Source organism: Scardinius erythrophthalmus, assembly GCF_964197995.2.
Source record: "Scardinius erythrophthalmus genome assembly, chromosome: 1".
Taxonomy (NCBI): Eukaryota; Metazoa; Chordata; class Actinopteri; order Cypriniformes; family Leuciscidae; genus Scardinius; species Scardinius erythrophthalmus.
In genome coordinates this window covers 47085734-47108755 of record NC_138221.1, presented here as the reverse complement: position 1 = coordinate 47108755, position 23022 = coordinate 47085734, and the positions used below count along the sequence as shown (strand labels likewise).

Here is a 23022-nt window from a genome sequence, read left to right as displayed (position 1 = left end):
GGCCCCCAAGCGAGTTTTTTTTTTTCATATTAATTAAATTAAACAAGTGACATAAATGAATGAATGGATTATTAATTCAAGACAAGAAAATTATGATTTCATGATCAGTATACCTGCCTACAACTGCTGCTGTGTCTGCCAGTGTTTGAGTCATGCGCATAACCTCACGTGCATAGACAATTCGTGCGCAAAGTCACTGTAATGTTAAGCCATGTCACAAAAATTGTATTTGATCAATGATTTATCCTTTAAATTTAATGATATTCAGAACAGAACAAGAATAAAAAAATAACTATAAACAAGCCAAAACGAAATAATTTAAAGCGAAAGTGAAAGCGGCGTTGGGCTCACGTATCTCTCTCATTAGAATCAAAATGTTTCAACATTCGCGATGCATTTGGATGGTAAACTATTCTTTATTATAGGCTTCTTTGTACTTCACCCACGTTTCAATATCGAGGGGAAAAAATCATTCTCTTCACATGTGCAAAAATGTGCTTGAAATCCAATATCGAGGGAAAAAATCATTCTCTTCACTCACATGCGCAAAAATGTGCTTGGAAACATCACAGTGGAGCGGTGCTTAGGCTACGCAGCGCTGAATGGTACGAATTGTAGGCTACTACTGACTATTTAAGCAGAGCATGTAGGCTACTTTTTATATGTTACGTTGACTATTTTATAATTATATTTTATTACGGCTATAACGAACAGGCTGCGATGTCAAGATTGCAATGCTGGAATATGTTGTGTGTGTGATGCGTGGGCGCGATCGAACAGTGGAAACATAAGCACATATACTCCGTCATGTTCATACAAGACATCATTCAAACTGCAAAGTGTTGCAAAACGTTGGAGGATATTTTGCAAATATTTTTTTTAATATGTTTTGTGACAATTTGTTTTCAGAAGTTTCAAAGAGTTAGTAAAAGAGTAAAGAAAAAGTTAAAACATTTTTAAGTATCTATTTTATTAAGTATTTTGTATTAATACATAACCTCATTGTATTTATTTATAATGTAACATTATAGAGTGACATTGTGTCAATAATCGTCAAGCACAGGTTACTCCGCGTGGTGGGAGGGGGCCCCCCAAATCAAATTCTGCTTAGGGCCCCCAAAAGGCTCGGGCCGGCACTGCTCTGTAATATGGTTTTGAAGGTGGGACGTGCCCTCCAAGCGCCTCTTCATATGGGGCATGACAAGCTCCTTGACCATGCAGCTCCTTGATGAATAGCCGTCGTGCGTTGGTCTCATCACCCATGTAATCAGGGTGTTGTGCAGTGAAGTTGGTGTAGGCATTGAGGGTGGCAACATCCAGCACATTGTAGTATTGGATAATTTCTGGTTTCTTAACACTGTTATCATCCACTTTTTTCATCATGCATGGTGCTCAGGAGGACAACAGCCTTTCCCTTCTTCGACACATAGCTTAGCATGGTCATGTTGCCATTGAATCCAAATTCTGAGCTATGCTTCTCCCTCAGTTTGGATGGCTTCATCATGACAGGCGGTATGTCTGGCTTGTTCTGGTGAAGAGTCCACTGACAGACGTAAAGGGTGATCCATAGCATTGATTTATGACAACAAATAAAAATATTATATACTTGTTATATAATAACGTTCTATTTCAACATTTATTTTGTTGACCTAGCTAACATTAGATATAATAGAATATGTCAACAGCAAGCTAGCTAATAGTATTGGACATTTTTCTCTTTCTTACTAATAATGGATTTCAAGGTCAAGGTAACCGTAGCCTAACATTCAAATATTATGTCCAGTTGTCTTTCACAAAATATCAAATATTTTCTGAGATATTTTTTTTATATATATAAAATAAGACTTACATGCATGAAATATACAAAAGCAGCCGTGTTGAGTTGTGAAATGTGTGGCAGGTGAATAGTTTTCTGCAGTAAATATGTTCCTACTTACAAAAATGTACAAATGCAAAGGTTCCTATATGGGTCATTTTTGACTCATGTGTGTAATATTGATGTAGAAATACAAAAACTGTGTTTGCTTATAAAGTAAGAAAGGAAAAATAAACATAATGATTTGTGGAAATCAAAAACTAGATATTTAATGAATACCTGGATTAATAAATTCTAAAATACATTTCTTTCAAAGATTCAGCAAAGAAACACTCAGCCATGATTGAAATAACTTAGGGAATGAATACGGGTCATTTTAGACCCATGTTGTGCATTAGAAGGGTAGTGACACAAAAACTATTTTTATTCGAAAAGATATTTAAAAAAATTAAAATAAGGATTTCTAATGATCTAAAACAAGTTAATAGAGGAATACCTGGAATACTGAATGATGAAATTAATTTCTTGCAAAAATATAGAAAATAAAAACTTTAAACCCATGTTGTGCATCAAAGGGTTAAGAAAATATATTTTTTTTAATGTCTGTGTGGGATTAAACACCTTTCAGGCGGACATGAATACGGTGTACCTCAGCCTGATATAGATACTGAGAGAATGAGAAAGAAAAGAGAGAGGCGAGAAAAGAACAGCACATGCAGATCTTTGACCAGCTGTTTTTAGAACGCCCTCCAGTCCCCATTGGTTGCAAGCCCCATTCCTCTCTCTTCTCCTTTCTATCCTCCTTTTCCTCTCTCCCCATGTGCTCATTCACTTGTTTTATCCCTATCACCCTTCACTCTGTTTTACTGTGTATTGTCTTTCCTATAGTTTGGTGAGGAACCATGAAAATACTTTTTATCCACTGCCCTCTTTCCTTGCACCATTAAGTCATGTGTCTTTGCAAAAGTTTTGCACATCTTGACCTTTTATTTGCTCTCATTCACATGTGGGTCCTATCTGGTCCTTTGTTTAATGAATCTGTCTATCATTCATTTGGAGTTCTGTTCTGTTCTCTGCTCTTTTCTTCAAGGTGAAAAATGAATTGAGGATGACCCAAAAAAGTTTGCCTGGAAACTAGGATAAGAACATCTGTTGTCCTACTAGCGACACCATGTGCGGTAAATAGACAGGGTGACATCTGAATGTAAGCTCTTCACCGTTCCCCCTTCCCTCGTTTATACTGTATGTTCGGGAAAATCTGAAAGGAAAAAGCTGGTTTAACTTAGCTTATATATTTGATTTGATTATTTTAATGAATATTGTATTATATTCTATTATATTAGGCCTATATAATATATATTTTACGATAATAAAAAATTATACACATATAATAATGTAATTTATTAAATATAACATTATTTTTCATTAAAAATATTTTATATATGGGCACATGACACCAGTTTAGGTGGGCGTGACTACAGCTAAATAATTTAACCTTTCTCTGCAATCTCTACTTTTCTCACTTTGTCTCTGGCATTCAAGTCTAGCATACACTTCTCCTAAACATTCTTTCCATCTCTCCTTCTCTTGCCTCCATTGCTTCCACTTTCTCTCTTTCTTTACTTGAGCACCCTGTCAGTTCTGATGACCTGGTTCTTGGTAACTGGTCTGGAGTCTCAGATTAGCTCTCCAGTGGAGAGAAAGAGTGAAGGATCATCTCTATAGCTTTGATGTGAATTTCAGCTGGGTCAGATACTCATGACTGCAGTCCCAGAGTAGCCCGTTTTGTATTTGCTGCACAGCGGTACCAAAGGCATAACATTTTAGGAATTTACAAGCTTTGGTTGAGACAGAACATCAGCAACATCAACTTCACACGCTGTCACCAACATGAGGGGCAGGTGGAGACGTGAGAGGGGAGGGTGGGGTTAAAAATGTAGGAGAGAGAAAGCTGATATAAGTGACAAATCTGAAAAGGAAAGGAAGGAAAAGACACAAAAGAAGAGGTTATTTGAGAAAGGGAAGGAAAGGAGGTCTGCCAGGGGAAGGGGGGATGGGTATCACACTGTAGAGAGGTGATATGTGTATGTGGGGGAGGAGGGGACTCCATGATGATGACTGTGGGGTGCAGGCCGCTTTTAGCTGAGCATCAAAGCTAATGCCGAGGGATCTCTGATCCTCAAAAAGTCAACACAAATACTAACAGAATGTATGTGTGTGTTTGTGTGTGTTTGTGTGTGTGTGTGTGTGTGTGTGTGCATGCTTGGGTTAGCACTGCAAATCACTGTCTAAGGCCCTGGTCACACCTGACGTGTTTTTTGCAGTGAGAGGCGTCTTTTTTCAGTTGGTTTCCTATGGCAGTGAGCGTTCTGCGCGCTGTTTATGCGCCTGCTGCGCCTTGCGTTTTTGCAGTTGAAAAAAAGCAACTCCAAGCGGAAAAAGCGCCCGACGTCATCGCGTTTTTTTCCACTGTCCAATCGAATGAATGGAGAGGCGGGCCTTTTGTTTTAGTGATGGAAGCTACAGTTGATTGAACGCCCGGAGAGTGCGATGATGGAGGATAAACTTGTGGTGCTCTCGCGGGTTACCAGGACTTCACGATCTGTAACTACCACAATGTTAACAGGAAGTAAATAAAGTTAATAAAAGACTGACAGGACAGCTGTTTCAGTGGTTGCCAAGCAACATAAAAAACGCAGCGCACTGCTCGTTCTGTGTGATGGTGCAGTACTGTGCACCTCGCGTTTTCGAACCTATATTTGATCTATATTTAATTTTTTTGGGGGGGGTTTGCTGTACTCGCAATCAATAATCCTGAACCATGATGACTGAATGACACAACAGCAGTGTGCGAGATATTGTATCATAGAAATATATACACAGAACCTCATTAGCGTCTTACGTATAACAGCCCATTGAAACGGCCGCTAATGAGGATTCTATGTATATAATCTGTATCTATGGTTTCTACAAGCAGAAACCGAGGATAGCGTGGATATTACGTCATTGATAGGCGACAATGACAAGGGCATTCATTGTCCTTTTGTTGACAGACATAGGTGCGTGGAGTATGTCAGAAACTGAATATGCAACTAAACATCCAGTGTAGACAAATGTCAGCCATTAAGTGACTGAACACCACTGAGCGGGGCCTATGGTGCGATGATGTATAGCTATTTGTTAATGTCTTGCTCTGGCATATGCATACATATATTTGTTGTGACGTCACAGATCCCGCAATATCAAAACGAGTCATTTCTGGAGCTTAATTAAATAAATGCTTTGTTTATGATCAGGAGGATGTTTTAAGCTATGAAACTTCCAGGATGTTTTAATGGTACAAAGATCTCTTACAGTCAAAAGATCAAGGCAAATATGATTTCTCATGTCATGACCTCTTTAAATTTAGGGGTCAGTTGTCTCCTTTTAAGAAAACAAACCCAACCAAACCAGTTCAGCTTCTACAATTACTATATAAATATTAGAGCTGTCAATTTATATGAACAAAAAAGTCAATCAACAAAATATAAATGCAAAAACACAATTAATAATGTGTCATAACCCATTTGCAAAACTGCTATACAATTTTCCTACCATCTGAGAAATTCAGAAAATGGCTCAAATGTCCGTTCACACAATTTTGGATTCAAATACCCCTGGATGGTGCATAAGGGGAAAAAATGAAGCAGAACACAGGAGTAAAAAGATACATTTAAAAACACTTTTAAACTGTAAGCACGTGTCTTAAAAAACACTGTCCTCAAGGCACAAGACACTGAAAAACATACAGCATAAAGCAATTGTCAAAGATAACCATTTTCATGTATCCATAGATTAACAATTTATAAAAACATAGGAGTACAAGAATGTGTCCTGTGCAAATGGCCTCTAATTATGAAAATTTCACTTGCAAATTCTATTACTGTGGACTGTATGCCAATCAGAGATGTACTCAGTGATATGCAAATTAAACACATACTATGTTGCCTTCTAAAGACAATTACCCCGGTTTCAAAGACAAAGCTTAAGCTAGTCCCAGACTAAAATGCATGTTTGAGCTGTTTTAAAGCAATTTGCACTGGCAAATCTTAATATACGTCAGTGGCATTGTTTTGTCTCAAGTCTCAATGTACACCAGTTTGACTGAATTTAATCGATTGACAGCACTAACGATTATATAAATTTGCTGGTATTCATAAAGACCTAAACTCGGTGTACGGTGTACCACTACAGTAATGTTTCACACACATACGATGCCTATGAAAAAGTGCATGCAAGCTAAATCAAGTTGAACAAGCTAATAAATGATCAGTTTTAACCAGCTAATTCATCAGAAGCTGGTTTTAGCTGGATTTGTACTAGGAAAATGGCTGTAACATTTACTTAGCATCTAATTTCTGAAGCTGTTACACCTAACCTGGAACGATCCAAAACACACAGCACCCATTCACCAATCCAGCATCATTATTTATGCCAAGGCACATGCACACACAGACAGAGCACCTGCTGGGAACGGTACGAATAGAGCTCTCCTGGCGACGTACTCCAGCACACACCTCACCAGCAGGATTATTGAGATTAATAACTGGTGATTATTAAGATGAATACACCGATTATCTCTGTTGTGCCTTATGCTGCCACTGTCGTTAATTAAGGCCACATCGTTAGCACACCAACGGCAGATATTAACCCCATACCCATCCATCCCCATCACCGAGGGCAACGGTAACCATGGAGTGCTTGCTACACCTCACTGTGGTTTTGGTATAAAGTATTTGGTTATTAAGATACAGTACAAACATTAAGGGCTCTTTAACCGCAGCAAAGTAACATTCATATGTTGTTCAGTAGCTTCACTGCCGAAAAAAAATGCTTAAACCGGCTTAAGATGGTTAGGTTAGTCTGGTCTGTTTTGATGGTTTTAGACAGGTTGAGGGCCTGCTAAACCTAATAAATACAGTTAGGAAAGGTTGGGAGACCATTTGGACCAAATTAACACCAGCTTGACCTGGGAGACAAGGTAGACCATCTCAAACAAGCTCCAAGACTCCATATAGCAACTTCCTTACTAACTATTAATAAGCAATAAATATGAAGGAGTTTTCTGAGGCAAAAGTCGTAGTTTATAGTGAATATGTGTTCCCCAAACTAAAGTGTGACCAAACATTTTGGATAAGTTTTAGTTATATTATATTTATAGGTATATTTCCTCATATATTGTTGGTCATTTATATATAGAACAGCTTACACCAGCCTAGGATGGCCCATTTAGTTTACACCAGAAATATATTGTTCAATTTGAAAATATATTTCATTTAAACCTTCAAGAGAAAAAATAAATATTACAAAGTGTACTTAAAGTGGCAATAAAATACATTTCAAGTAATACATCTTAGGTAAAGGCAACATTTATTTGTAGGTCTTTATGAGAAAATATGATATACTGTATATTTATATTGTGCAAAACATACTGTAAAACATTTACCCCAAATGTATTTGAAGACTGGACATTGTAAGGATATTTGTAATATAGTTTTTCACTTGAAGATTTAAATGAAATATATTTTCAAATTGAAGGCTTAGATTGCTGCTTGATATAACCATCTGATAGGCCTCAACTGTAACCATGGAAACTCAGACTAATAATGCACAGCTCATGAGGCTGCTGGTAAACTTTTTTGAAACTATTACACCCACCTGCAGCAGGCCAGTAAAAAAAGATGAGATGGGGCGGAGTCTGATGAAAAATCCAAGCTCTCCCTCTCACAGAAAACAAAAAAACAAAAAACCTCAAATCTGGCCTACTCCTCCACTGAGTTGAACTGAGCTGATTGACACCCCCTACACACACTCACACACACAAATACATCAAATACATACACACACGAACCCTCTTCAGCTCTGTCTTTAACTGTGTGGGCAACGGCATTGATTTTCTCTTGAGCTGAAGGGATGACATCACTGTTGGAGGGGAGCAGCATGTGGGCGGCTCTTCTGCATGCCTGTATTTAGTCGAGCAGACGATGATAGGACAATGGCCACCGAGGGGTCGGTGACAGGCGAGGAAAAATGTCAATATCCTTGGTCTATGATAGCAGCAGCAAGAGAGAAAAAGAGCTGTGAAAGGGGTCACTCTTTGTTTTTCAACCATTAACGCATACATGCACACATACCGTGAGTGAGAAGGGCTGCATAGTGACACTTTCTTCATAGGGAAGACGACTTCAGATATCTAATGAGCCGCATGAAGGGTGGAGATGAGAAGAGAGGAGGACTGCAGGAGAATGCTCCCAATTATCTTTAATAATCCCTCTGTAATCTTTCACACTGAATGGAAATTGTGCGGAAGGGAAAAGCATGGGAAGATAAAGATTACAATTAAAGTAAAAATCAAATTTTTTCCATGCAGTAATCTGCCATCGTTGGGCAATGAGCTTTATGTTTTTTCTATGGTCATTCATCTCTAAGAAGCTGAAAGGACTAAAAAGGGAGACTGGAACAATGAGGACAAAGGAGAGGACAGATACTGAGCTATACATATAGTTACTGAGCTGATGTTTTCAGTAGACATCCTGCTGAAAAGACCAGCTTAAACCTGGTTTATGCTGGTTAGTGCTGGTCCGGCATGTGGCAAAACTTAGCTGGTTAATCAGCATGGCGTTTCTGATCAGTAGCGGTTTTAGGCACGGGCGAACCGGGCAATCGCCCGGGGCGGCATTTTGGGGGGGGGGGGGGGGGGGGGGCGGCGTCGCCGGCACGAGCAAAAAAAAAAAAAAAAAAACGCCGTGAAGTGGTTTTCTATTATCTATCATTTCACTGTGTGGGGAATTGGCAAATTTGCGCCCCTGCTTGCTGAGAACTATTTTTTACAGTCTATGGCTGAGAAGATGCCGTGCACAGAAGCTGTTTGAGAAGGGGAAAGGGGAGGGGGCGCGGAGGCGCGGGCGAGGATGACAGTTCACCTCTGGGTCTCTTCCAAATGGAACGGACAAGGGGGGGCGGGGGATCCATATAGTTATCGAAGTCAGTCACACCTCGATTTACTTCCAAATAACGCACATTTCATTCAGAATATTATAAATACGGGCCTCTATATTTCCTGCACATTTTTGTTTTTCTGAATGGTCTGAATGGCTAATAAAAATAGTTAATACAAAACGATTACTTGGTCACCACCACCAAGGTGAATTGGTTTAGTCTTGACTTCTGGTCGTGACTCGTGAGCGTGAGTGACAGTGAATCAGGGGATCTGTTGATTGTGGATGTCGAGTGCCAAATAAGAGATGGACAACGGTCAAACCCATCAAGTGCCCAATTTAGAAACGAGCGAAAGATAAAGGTATGCAACTATGTTTTCTCTATATGATTACGGTATCCATGTCATGAATGAAGGGGCAATATTAATTGGTGGGTATAACTCTTATTTATTAGCCTTTTTGCTATATGATTCTGATGATAATGCTTAACAATAATTCGTTTTTAACTCAAACACAAGATCTAATTTCACCATAATATTGTTCTTTGCAACAAAACGGTTGCAAGTTAAGTTATTACACTGCAAAAATGCTTTTCTTACTTAGTATTTTTGTCTTGTTTCCAGTCCAAATATCAAACATTTCTTAAATAAAGATGCATAACGTTATTTTACTGAAGTAGTAAAATTAAATAAGATATTAAGTCTTGTTTTCTGGAGAAATAAATAAAAATTGGGTTTTTGCGGGCGGGGGGGGGTGGGGGGGTGGGGGGGGGGTGCTCGAAAGGGGTCTCGCCCAGGGTGTAATTCAATGTAGAACCGCCACTGTTTCTGATGATACTGGTTGACCAAAGATGTCTTCCTTGGATATGCTAGTGCAGAAACATATCTGATTGGGTCCAACACAGTTAACACTTTATTTCAATAGTCCACTTTAGACACTCTACTGATACGTAACTTTGCAACTACAGTACATGTCAACGAACACTTATTATTTAGAGTATTAGTTGACTGTCTGCTTAATATTGACATGTAGTTGCAAAGTTACTTATCGTCAGTAGAATGTCTAAAGTGGACTATCGAATTAAAATGTAACCCTGGTAAGGTCTGGTCATGCTAAACATGCTAAATACTAATTTGGCAAGGTTGGGAAACCAGTCAGACCATATTAACACCAGTTTGGCCTGGGTGGGAGACTAGTTAGACCTTAAACAAGTTCCATATGGCCAAAAAGATATATTTTCAGATATATTTTTTAATATATTTGAAAATATACAAAAAAGGTCAATATTATTATTACAAATGTATTTTTAAATATTTAGACCTTAAACAAGTTCCATATGGCCAAAAAGATATATTTTCAGATATATTTTTTTATATATTTGAAAATATACAAAAAAGGTCAATATTATTATTACAAATGTATTTTTAAATATTTTTATATAAGTATATTTGATCATTTTTTGTTTCTTATAGTTGCTCATATATTTATGTAATATAAATATCTAAAAATATTTAGAAGTATAAATGCCTTGCTTAGTTCCGATAGTTAGGAAGCATAACAAATTGGGGACCTACCTAACACCAACACACAATGATCATGTTAGCAATTAAAATATGTTTAAGCAGTCTATAGACCTTCACTTTGAACTGAATTGAACTCATGGCTTGTTCTGAATTAAATGAGTATAACTGAGAGAAAGGGGGAGGAAAAAGTAAAGAGATGAATAGTGAGGAGTTTCAGCAGAGAGAAATTGTCCCACTTTTAACCAGCAGTAAATCCCACGCAGTACATCTTTACAATCAAGCACTTACTTAGAGAGACGGATGAGAGAAGACTAGGGGGAAGGTGCATAAAGGCCCCAATGGCTTGAACATAGAAAGGAAACATTGCTGTAGGGAGAGTTTGCTGGAATTAACTTCACATCTCAACACCAACTGAATTCATTAATAAAATACCTAATCTCTCAAAAACAGGGTTAATTTTTTTCCACATCCAAAACTAATATAATTTGTGTGTGTGTGTGTGTGTGTGTGTGTGTGTGTTATCAACTATGGGCATGCACTTTTGGTGCCGTGTGTAAACACTTGCAGTCTCACTTGTTAGTTATCGGAAGTAATTTCGATGTAGCATTCTTTAAAAAATTTTAGATTAAAGGTGGTATCAGTGATTTCAGGCCGCTAGCTGCCCGCCCCATAAGCATGCCGTCAAAAAACGCGTCTCTGTAGGCAGCCTAGGCTCTGAGATCTGCACACAAAAACAAATGGTTTAGCCAAACACTCAAAACCAAAACAAATAGTGTTCCAACCAATCACCGACAGGGGGAGGGTGTTGTGAGGTTTTGAGCCAGCTTTTTCTTCAGCTCTGACTTCGCATGCAGCCTTGCACAAGCACAAAACCTCACAACACCCTCCCCCTGTGGGTGAATGGTTGGAACACTATTTGTTTTGGTTTTGAGTGTTTGGCTAAACCATTTGTTTTTGTGTGCAGATCTCAGTGCCTAGGCTGCCTACAGAGACGCGTTTTTTTGACGGCATGCTTATGGGGCGGGCAGCTAGCGGATCGTTAGGAAAGATTAGATGAAGGTGATAAAAATATTTTTGGGCCTGAAATCACTGATACCACCTTTAAGCTGGCAGACTCTTTTACCAAGCTAAGGCTAATTTCACTGGTAACATTTCATAAATACACACAGCTATGTAAAATAACATTTTATTTATGGACAATTTGGCAAATTAGCTTAATTGGAAATCCTAGACAATAAAAATACTGCATTCAAAAATTATTACAACATTTTCCCTTATTGTTCTTTTATTCCTCCATTCATCACATATAGTATTTCCTCTCAACCATTAGTACAGTCAAAGAAAAAGCTGTGGTGGATAAATATTGATAAAATATTTTTTAATCAAACAAGGCAGACAGGCAGGATCAAATAATTTTCACAAAATAAATATTGAAGTGGTTTATTTTTATTTCACTTTTTTTTAGATCAGTTTATAAATGATAAAATATGAATTTCCATTAAAAAAAATATTGCAAGGTTGAAATTGTGGATCTGAGACAAGAGAAAAAGAAATAATATAAGACATTTGACAAATAGCAAAAATAATGTGTAAGTTTAAGACCTTAGTTACCTTCATAAGGAACCTGTTATTTTATTTGAATAAAAATCCACCAAAGAAGTGCATGTAGTTGAAAAAACGCCCACATACATGTGATTGTACCCAAGCAGCCTCAGTTCTCAGGCAGTGTCTATGGAAACCGAATATCCACTGACATGAACAGAGAGAAAAGGCTAGGAAATGGAGAACACAAGAGATGGAGGTTCATCGACTGATGGCGAATGGGAAAGCCTAGTGCGTGGGCTGACCGGGGGTTTCTGCCGCACAAGCACTCATAAATTTGCCCTACCAATCCCTCTCTCTTTCTCTCTCTCTCTCTCTCTCTCTCTCTCTCTCTCTCTCTCTCTCTCTCTCTCTCTCTCTCTCTCTCTCTCTCTCTCTCTCTCTCTCTCTCTCTCTCTCTCTCTTCTCTTCATCCCTGACCCCCTTCCTTTAAGCATAATGATAATTGCATGCTTTATGAGGAACTGAAGCAGGAGGGCAATGCATAGCTCATCTACACGTCACAAGATAGGATGGGTACAACGACCCCTCTCCGCCATTACAGTGATTAAATAAGACGGACTCTGTCCCTACATCAGCGATCCAGATCATAGTCTTCCTCAGCCCTTGAAACTGGAAGGTCAACTCAGACCTTCAGACTCAACTTTGCTAGTGATAGACGTTTAATTCATGACGGTAATGTCGGTATCATTTTATGAAGTCCTCATGAAGTCTCTGAGATATACACACAAGCATGGCTGTTCTCCGTTTCTCACTAGAGGAGTTAAGGGAGTTAAGAGTTAGGGGACTCTTGTCCATCTTTTGATTATTATTATTTGATTAATAACTATCAGTAAAATATGTTTACAACCGTTTCCCGCATACAACATGAATTGCACCAGCCAAATAGGAAACACAGGGCCAGATATACTAAACAGCAAATTAGCGCGAGACTACAGTCTCATAAATGCACAGATGGGAGTGGAAAGTTCTGCGGTCGATCTACTGACAATGTGCAAATTAAAGAACACAGACCCATCATCTCATTTCCATTATGACCAACACAATCTACCAAGAGCAAATTTAGCGTAGGGTCCCAAACAAGCAGAGACAATGATAATCAGGTGCGGGTAATCTACTAACAACACAGGCGCAGCAAACTAAAAATAGTGTAAAATGAACCAAGTAAATTAACACTAGAGCAGAAAATTCTCTCCATTCTAACACACGCTCTCTGTTCTCTTAGTAAATAGCATTGCATTATTTATTCAAACACTCTCCTCCCGTAAATTTTGTGTCTGAAAGGGAAATTCTTACAAATGCATATGCAAAAAGTTCAGCCTAAAAAATAACCCTGTTCATGCTTTTTCAGCGCTACTTTTTCACTGTGTGTGTCTTTAGTAAATACTAACAGTAGTTTTTTAACACTACATGAGTGTTTGTGCTGGTACAAGCTGTTAGTAAATCTGGTCCATATTTTTATAATACTGTATTTATTGATTTATATTTGTAAAGGCACTGTCTTTAATGAGTCTAATTTACTCTGAACACAATAACTTGAATAAAATGAATTTTCAGCACATTCAGCAATTGCACTTTAAGTGGCATGCAATTCCACATGCAAAAATGGCAAAACAATTTCATGAATTTAGCCGTTTGTCATTATACATAATCATTTGTGTATTTGAAAGACATTATAAGCTGAAGCAGAAAAGATACAAATATTTTAAAATGGTCAATATCAGGTCCTGATATTAAAGATACGTAATTTGATACTTGAACAATATCATGTATGTATTTTGACACATAAAGAACCTAAAGTGCATAACATTTCATACATGAACAGGACATTTGTACTGTTTACAGTATCTTATTCTCTGTTTTACCTCAAGGAAACCACCTTTTCCCTTTCATTCTATGTTTGTAATCTTTGTTCGGTTTTTCCTTCTACTCTGTCCTGCTCTTCCCTTTCATCTTCACCCTCTCTCTCTCTCTCTCTCTCTCTCTCTCTCTCTCTCTCTCTCTCTCTCCTCTCCCACCCCTGCTCCAGCTAATTGCCGCAGAGCTCACTGATAGAAATCAATGTGCAATGTTTGATTGTGAGCCAAAGCACAGGAAGGTGAAGCAGAGCAATGAACATCACAAATACACAAACATACAAACTCAGCACTTGCATATCTGATGCTCGGTTGATTAAGAGGTGTCGAACACAACCATTGTGCATTTGTTGGGTTTCTCACAGAACCCCATAATCAATCTGACCATAACGCCATTAACTATATATGAGCTTGCTTATTATTCATTTATTGCATTAAAGTCAACCTCAAATGGCTTTGAGCAGCATAAAATCCAATAACTGACAAATCCAACAGAGTAAAAGATGCTGCTACTGCTATAAAATCTATTAGCAAACATTTTCAGCCTTTTTACATTGAGACAAAACTTAAAGAGATAGTTTATCCAAAAAAGTATAATCACGTCATCATTGACTCACCATCATGTTGTTCCAAGCCTGTATGACTTTCTTCTGTGAAACACACAACATATATTTTTGACTCTGTATTTTTATTAGGCAATGAATGTGAGGTCCAATGTATGGACAAAAACAGAAAATCTTTTAGTGAGTAACAGAATGACAGAATTTTCTTTTTTGGTGAACTATCACTTTATGGGTGAAAATGATTCTAATCCTTTAGTATAATAAAATGCCGTGCCGTGACTTCAGCAAACTTCCAAGGGCCATTATTCAATTTCTCATTATTCAAATGAACACATTATTATTAATACAATTAATATTGATATTAATATTAATATATTAAAGAACCTAACTTAAAAATTCCATCATTAAATTATGTTAATTAAATTTTTTGATTATTTCCCAGCTTCTTTATCATAATTATAGTGGGAAAACTGGAGGACGTGTCTTACCTTACTGTATATGGCCTTATAAGATTTGTTTTGGACATTGAAGGGCTTTTGAGTCAAAATGGTTGGGACCACTGGCTTAATTTATCTTTCTGTAATTGAGCACTATTTAAAAGATGCTATGTATTCTGACAAAATAATATTTTTTGTGAATCACAATTATTTCATTATATTATAGTAGATTTTTTACCAGTGGGCGGTAAAGGAAGAGCAAGACATTTTCCCCCTCTCTGTTACCTTTCACAAGCACAGTCGCTCAGGTTTGGGTGCACGTTCTTGTGGTGCCACCAGCCAAGCAGAATAGCTATTTTTCAGTTCTCAAGTGATTAGTCACATGACATTTTACAACTCTAATTGTAAATCCACTCGCTTCAAGACACAATTGTTTTGCAGATTTTAAATCATGCATTTTCAGCTCCAGCCATGCAGCCAGTGAGATGACTGCGAATGCTAACGGATAGCTTTTTGTCCAGGTATTATATAATGGTTTAACAGTCATTTTGATTGCAATTCCGTTTGGTGACACAAGTGGCACAGAAATTACAGACTTCACCTCAAAGTATTCTTATAAAATGCTTTATTCTATTTTCTTAAAGCAAAAGCTGTCATCTTGAAACTGAAGCGAAAACCAATACTGACAGACAAGACAAAAAAAAGAAAGACAAAAAAAACCTAATCGACTAACCCTGTAAAAGCAGAAGGTACTGCTCGCCTGTTATCTTTCTTCTCGACCTGAAAGCCTAGTGGAACAGACTGTATGGAGAGAGACTAGTGTAAATCTGTCTACATGAAAGCTTCTTTGATAGGCCTCTACTCTCATCTCATCTCACCAAGCATGCCACTAATGTTCTGCCTCCCAGCCAAAATATCCCCAGCAACACCTGGCACCATGAAGAAGAAGAAAAAACTGATTAAATCATTAGAGAAACACATGGGAGGACGGAAAAGAGAGAGTGGGAGATGAAGGAGGGAGAGTGGGGAGGTAACGGGGGGGGTTGGATGAACAACTTCATAAGCTTGGCACTGTGCTCCTGGTGCCGTGCCCGTTGTTTATGTCCACACACACATCAAAGGCTGCGGTAATCGCTGCTGTTTGCAGGCCCACATCTCCAGTTCACCTTGACTGACCTGTAATGCGCTACGGGCCAAAGCAGTGGCGGAGGGTGGCAGGTTCCTCACTGAGCAGGCCAAAAAGTGTCTGAACCTGGGCGTTAGCATGTCAGGTTCTTCTAGCACGCTTAATAAATGAACATTAGGAGATGAGCTTCCCATAGCACAGCGGTTGGAGCAGCTCCAGGTCTTCACCAGCTGTGCTGCTCTTGTTTACAAGCCACCGCCTGCTGCTGGAGTGGCCTCGCGACAGGCCTCTGCTCCGAACCGCATCCTCGGGCTCGCTTGAGTAGCCGAGCCCAACCCGAGTGCATGTGCGCTGGGTCTGAACATCCTTACATGTCCCTTGGTGCCCTCTGAATAAGCATAAAGTCATACAAAACATGGAAATGTGGTGTTTGAATTCACAAACCTAACTCTGCAACTATGTTTCTCTGTTACAGGAAACTTCAAAGGATTGTGTAAGCAGATAGATCACTTTCCAGAAGACACAGATTATGAAGCAGATGCCTCAGAGTACTTCTTACGTGAGTGCCTCCTTAGTGTTTCTGTGACAGTATTCATGTTCTCACCATCTTGTTCTTCCTTGTTCAATCTGTGAAGCATTTCAAATAGTACCAGATATGCTATTTTTGCCCAAGTGCTGTTACTGCTGAAACAACTGCTGGGGTGGGGGGATCCTTAAACTACATACAATCTTTGGGGGAAAAAAAGTTTGGGGAAGGTTATTTCCAGGCCCGCAAAACTCTGCAGGTTTCCCATGATTCACAGACTTAAATATATTCTTTGCTAATAATTATAAAATATTTGGAAAAGTATTCAAATTGTATTATTATTCAAATAAAAATAACTTTTAACTTTCAGACACCAATAGGAATGTAGTACTCTAACCACTTAGCTGTTTTAAAAAATAGTCATTCTTTTTTATTTTTTATTAAAAAAGGTAATCAGATATTGAAATTGTACTAATAATTCAAATATTAAATATTGTGGATTATTTTAGCTTTCAGCTACAAATAGGAAATTTGCGCTGTTTAAATAAATAGTTATTCTTGTTCTTAGTTTTTTTAATTAAAATGTAATCAAATATTAAAACTCTATTAAAATATTAAATAATGTGGGTCATTTTAGCTACCAATAACAATGCAGTAATATAACTGTCATGAAACACATTTTACCATGTTTACTGTCAATTCTTTTCACAAAATTGAGCAGATTTCCCACCAACAACAAAAATGAGCAAAAATGCAATCAATACATAAATAAATAAATAAATAAATAAAAATAGATTCTGACTGGGCCTGGTTATTACTTCCCAGCTGTTGCAGGCAGTGAAATGTCTCTCATGCTAAATGACTGCAATAGAGATGTAATTCAAGTAATATCCTAGTTTTTACTTTGTTCCACCTATCTTTGGTTTTCTCATGCTGTTCAGCCGTGTAAGGATGGTCTGTTGTCTCTGCGGGAGAGTGTGAATGTTTCCTCACTTTGTTTAGACTCTCAGCAGCGGCAGACTCTAGCTCGTACAGTACAGCTCAACTAGGCCCGATTACAGTACACTGGCTCCCTCGTAAACACAGAGCATTGATTTCCACTCTTTTTTCGTCTGCGCAAGCAGACCCAGGAAGTGAGTGTCAAACAAGCCACACGCATCAATCCTAAACTCACAAGCAGGACTATCAGTTACTGTCATCAAAACAAGGGCCTGAATTGACTGGAAACAACATGGTAACAACCAAAAGTAATTAAAGATTCTGGAACTGTTGTGGAAGAGGACAATGGCAGACTTGAGAGAGAGAGGAAAAATTAGTCTAAGTGCTGGATTTACAGGGCGCGTCCTGGCCCATTGGGACTGTTTTGGACTGGCTGAACAAGTGCTAAAGCAGTGTTAATGTTGTCAACGAAATTACTGATGATGCTTAAAGGATTTTAAGTAAAACATACTAGGGTGTAACAGTTTGCAATTGTGACTTTTGAAGTCACGGTTTGGTATGTTTTTGGTACAGCAGTTATCATTTAATGACGTTGGTGTCATCTCGTCATCATCTTCTTCATCATCAGCTTATGCTACATGACTTTTGGCTGGATTTTGCTGTCGCAGACAGATTTCCAAGGTCTGCGACAAAACCCCCGGATGATTTGATATTATCACCATGTGAATCTTGTAGCGCGTGAAATGCAACGACAAGGTGGAACTAATCCAGCCAATCACAGTGCAGATGGTATAAATGGAAAGCTCTCATAATCACTTGCGTGAATTTCTCGCTTGAATTTATTTGAGAACATGTTTATTTCCCCCTCTGTTGGTCAGGACTGCCTCTTGACCAAATTTCTAGTTTGTGCACCTCGTCAGCGTTGTGTTGTGTAGTAGGGGAGAGTGGGGCACAACCTAACGCGGGGCTAGTTGTAAGACCCTTGTTTTAAATACTTCCACACATGCTAGCATGACGAAACTACACTCACCTAAAGGATTATTAAGAACACCTGTTCAATTTCTCATTAATTCAATTATCTAATCAACCAATCACATGGCAGTTGCTTCAATGCATTTAGGGGTGTGGTCCTGGTCAAGGCAATCTCCTGAACTCCAAACTGAATGTCAGAATGGGAAAGAAAGGTGATTTAAGCAATTTTGAGCGTGGAATGGTTGTTGGTGCCAGACGGGCCGGTCTGAGTATTTCACAATCTGCTCAGTTACTGGGATTTTCACGCACAACCATTTCTAGGGTTTACAAAGAATGGTGTGAAAAGGGAAAAACATCCAGTATGCAGCAGTCCAGTGGGCGAAAATGCCTTGTTGATGCTAGAGGTCAGAGGAGAATGGGCCGACTGATTAGAGCTGATAGAAGAGCAACTTTGACTGAAATAACCACTCGTTACAACCGAGGTATGCAGCAAAGCATTTGTGAAGCCACAACACGCACAACCTTGAGGCGGATGGGCTACGACAGCAGAAGACCCCACCGGGTACCACTCATCTCCACTACAAATAGGAAAAAGAGGCTACAATTTGCACGAGCCCACCAAAATTGGACAGTTGAAGACTGGAAAAATGTTGCCTGGTCTGATGAGTCTCGATTTCTGTTGAGACATTCAGATGGTAGAGTCAGAATTGGGTGTAAACAGAATGAGAACATGGATCCATCATGCATTGTTACCACTGTGCAGGCTGGTGGTGGTGGTGTAATGGTGTGGGGGATGTTTTCTTGGCACACTTTAGGCCCCTTAGTGCCAATTGGGCATCGTTTAAATCCATGGCCTACCTGAGCATTGTTTCTGACCATGTCCATCCCTTTATGACCACCATGTACCCATCCTCTGATGGCTACTTCCAGCAGGATAATGCACCATGTCACAAAGCTCGAATCATTTCAAATTGGTTTCTTGAACATGACAATGAGTTCACTGTACTAAAATGGCCCCCACAGTCACCAGATCTCAACCCAATAGAGTATCTTTGGGATGTGGTGGAACAGGAGCTTTGTGCCCTGGATGTGCATCCCACAAATCTCCATCAACTGCAAGATGCTATCCTATCAATATGGGCCAACATTTCTAAAGAATGCTTTCAGCACCTTGTTGAATCAATGCCATGTAGATTTAAGGCAGTTCTGAAGGCGAAAGGGGGTCAAACACTGTATTAGTATGGTGTTCCTAATAATCCTTTAGGTGAGTGTAAGTGTTTTAACAAGTTGCTATATCAACACTATATAGAGAAAAAATGGGCCAAAATTCAGAAATCTTTGGAAGATATCACTGAAAATTTATTTAACCATAGCAAAAGTAAATTTCTTACTTATGTTAATTTTTTATTTAATTTAAAGTCCCCATGAAATCAAAATTGACCCTATTTACTTTGTTAGCGCATATTACTAGTCTTGTGGTGAACAATTAATCCGTGCAAGAAAATATTTAAAAAAAAAATTTTTTACCATGGTAATCTTTAATCAAAATCTGAAAATGCCCCTCCCCTCTGCATTGGAGGACCTTCTCTGATGACGTAGGTTTGAGGAATTGGTTTGGGCAACGCTTAACCACTCCCCTCAAACCGTTAGTCTGCTATGAGCAGAGATGGAGAGTAGGAGCGCTAGAGTAAAACCCTGCCCTCTGTTCAATATTCCGTTTCACTGGGAAATACGTCACAACACTGGAGAAAAGTCGTTTGCAACTTCCGGTTCACGGGGACTTTAATCTCTATGTTTGGTGTTCATTTTGAATTAGACAAATCTGATATCATTTTAATCTTATATCTGTTATTTAACAGTTAAGATAGTTCAAGCAGAAGACACTCGCCGGTTTTAAATCCTAGTTGTGCAGGAGGGGCATGTTGTAACACTGCGTTACAATGTGCCCCTATTAGAACTATTCTATTCTATTCTATACTTTTATGAATTCTATTGAGGAAACATGAGAAAAAGGTGAATAAAGACAGAGTCAATGTTTAGAAATTATTCATTATTATTATTATGTTTTGAACTATGTTGTATAGCTGTGTTTTCTGGTGTGTTCGTTGTCAAACTCAAAAATTATTTTATTTTTAATTATTAAAAAATGCCATTATTTTATCTGAAAAAGGTAATAATTGTATTTTTTTAAGAAAGTATTTTAGTTTGTCTTTTATATATTTTTTTATTAGATCAGATAGCATTTTAAGCTGTCATATTGTCATGTTACAATGTACCCCACCTATGGGGCATGTTGTCACATTTCACTTCCATTCTTTCGGGGTATATCAAGAAAAAAGTATACTCTGTATTTATAATAATTGTACTAGACACGTGTGAAATTAATGTGGGAAAAATAAATACTCTAAACCTTAAGTAGATTTACACAAACTGAGAAAGTCAAAAAGGGTTAGGTTGTGCCCCACTGTCCCCATGTGCGTTGCTATGACAAGACGACGACAGATGACAGGAAAACTTAGTGTGAGCACCACAGCAATTCAGGTAGTCTGTCCTGTAGTGTGAGGTTGCCCTTAGTCCTGGAAAAAAGGTCATCAACAAAGTTTTTTTGTCATAGATTTTGTTACTGAAATTAACACTAGGCTATTACAATCTGTTTGTTTGCGTGGTCCGCAACTCCTTTATTGAAGTGTAACAGAGACTCGCTTGCTGTCAGAATGAGCCATTATGCAAAATGGAAATACTTGTGTGACCTTTAACATTTATAGATGATACAACCGTAAAATGTAAATTATGCGCTGAGGAAAAAAGGTCTCAAATGCATTAAACAGCACAAGCATCTGACAGGAGGACAAGCCACTTTAAACTGCAAGCTTATGGGTTAGTTTGAAGTGCTTATTATAAAGCAAATCTAATGTTTTGGACAACTTGGATCATGCACTTCTCCCGCTGCAGTTCACTCTGTGTTCTTTGTTATTTTTTATAAGTATTATTATTATATTAAATATGTATGATATAAACATATTTCCCATACGATGGGGGAAACTTGAGTTTTAAATTACAATCAGCACACACAGAAGTTTCCCACTTTTACCCCCATTTGTTCTATACACATGCATGCTGAAGCAAAAGAGCCTCACCAACAATTTTGTATATAGACTATATAGAGAAAATAAATGTTTTGAATAATCCAGTCATAGTCAAAATTATGCACATGCACAATAAAGTAAACTTAACTATGCAGAATGTGTAAATCACAATGTAAATACATTTGTTCTGTATAAACAAACAAAAACACTGACAATGAATATCTAAGCATGGCCGTTGTGACGCATCACCATGAACACTAGGTTTTTGAAATGCTTTGTCAAGTAAAACACATGGGACACCTGAGTTTTGTGCTATTCACGTATGCTTCGTCCAGCTGAATGACCACTAACTGATCCAAATCAACATATAACATTTTCAACTATGTTACTTCTTGTTTATATCAGCTCAGACTGTAACATTTAGCAATAATAATATATTAGAATGTCTTGTACAGCCAAGAGCCTTAGAATCACAGCCAAGGAAACAGGCTCATCCTTCAGAGCATTTGCCCATCCAGTCAGAACCGTTTAACCTACTTAACCGAACACCCATTGGTTAGATGATGATATCAGATAAAAGACCATACAATTATCTCAGTACAGAGCCTTCTTCGGTATCAAAGCTTCATGCATCACCCCAAACAGGTGCCTGACCATGCTGTAATTGAATCTTCACTAAGCCTGTGATTATAGCTCATGCATTTAAACAGCGCAGGTTACGCAGTTATGCGGCAGCATTGACCCCATTGCGGTTGATCATTAATTGACAGTGTCATAATGATGCATTCACTTTCTGGGCGCCCGGGTCTCAATCTGAACGTCTGAGTCGGATCTGTCCAAGCATGTCTCGCGTTTTGGGCTGCTAGGTGGGTGCAGAGTCAGTCACATTGCATGCTAACTCCACAGATAAAGCCTTGCCGATGAGTCTTGGTGCTTGTGCCTTCCCATATGTTTAGCAATAAAGACAGTTGTGATAACCGCTCAGAGAACGACACCCAGAGAAAGGGGAGAATATTGGGACTAGTGGACAAGGAGTGGTCGAGTTAACGTGCAAGCCAGGACAGAGAACTACCGCAGACCTTACATGCTCTGAGTGTGTGTGTGCACGTACAGTATATATGAACGCATGTGTGTTTGTCCTTTTCCTTTTTGTCCCTTTAGCTGCAATTGGACGAATAGGCTGCAACGCTCCCAGTGGCTTGTGAATTAGGACACTTACTTCCATAAATATTTCAGCCTCTTTCTTATATAGGTCAGTTTTCTGTCTCTCTCACTTTCTCTCCTCTTCTTCCTACTTTTCTTCTCCTTGCCTGTCTATGTCTTATCCTCTTAGACATCTGTTCTGTAGTAACTTTGGTCACCAACTGTGTCCTGAGTGACTGGAGATCTACAAAGTGAGCAGATACAGTGGTGTAGGTTTCAAAAAGTAAGTCATGCATTTACATTTTCTTTATTTTTACCAATACAAGGTAACAAACATTGTGGGTATAAAATGGGTGTTTTAGCTAACCTTAACTACCAGGTTGTTCTGAATCCTTCAAGAGCAGTCCAGTCACTGAGGGATATGCGCTATTTGCATTGCCACAAGAACTGACTAGC

At 38.5% G+C, this 23022-nt stretch overlaps 1 protein-coding gene across 1 annotated transcript in view; it reads left to right on the top strand.

Moving 5' to 3' along the window:
- The window catches only part of cacng2a (calcium channel, voltage-dependent, gamma subunit 2a), a gene marked incomplete at both ends in the record, with an annotated part of 87713 nt that overhangs the window by 31168 nt on the left and 33523 nt on the right, over positions 1–23022 (top strand). The window contains one exon of the mRNA XM_081366608.1: positions 16376–16459. Coding sequence (XP_081222734.1) covers positions 16376–16459 — 84 coding nt within the window. The remainder of the gene's footprint in view (positions 1–16375; positions 16460–23022) is intronic.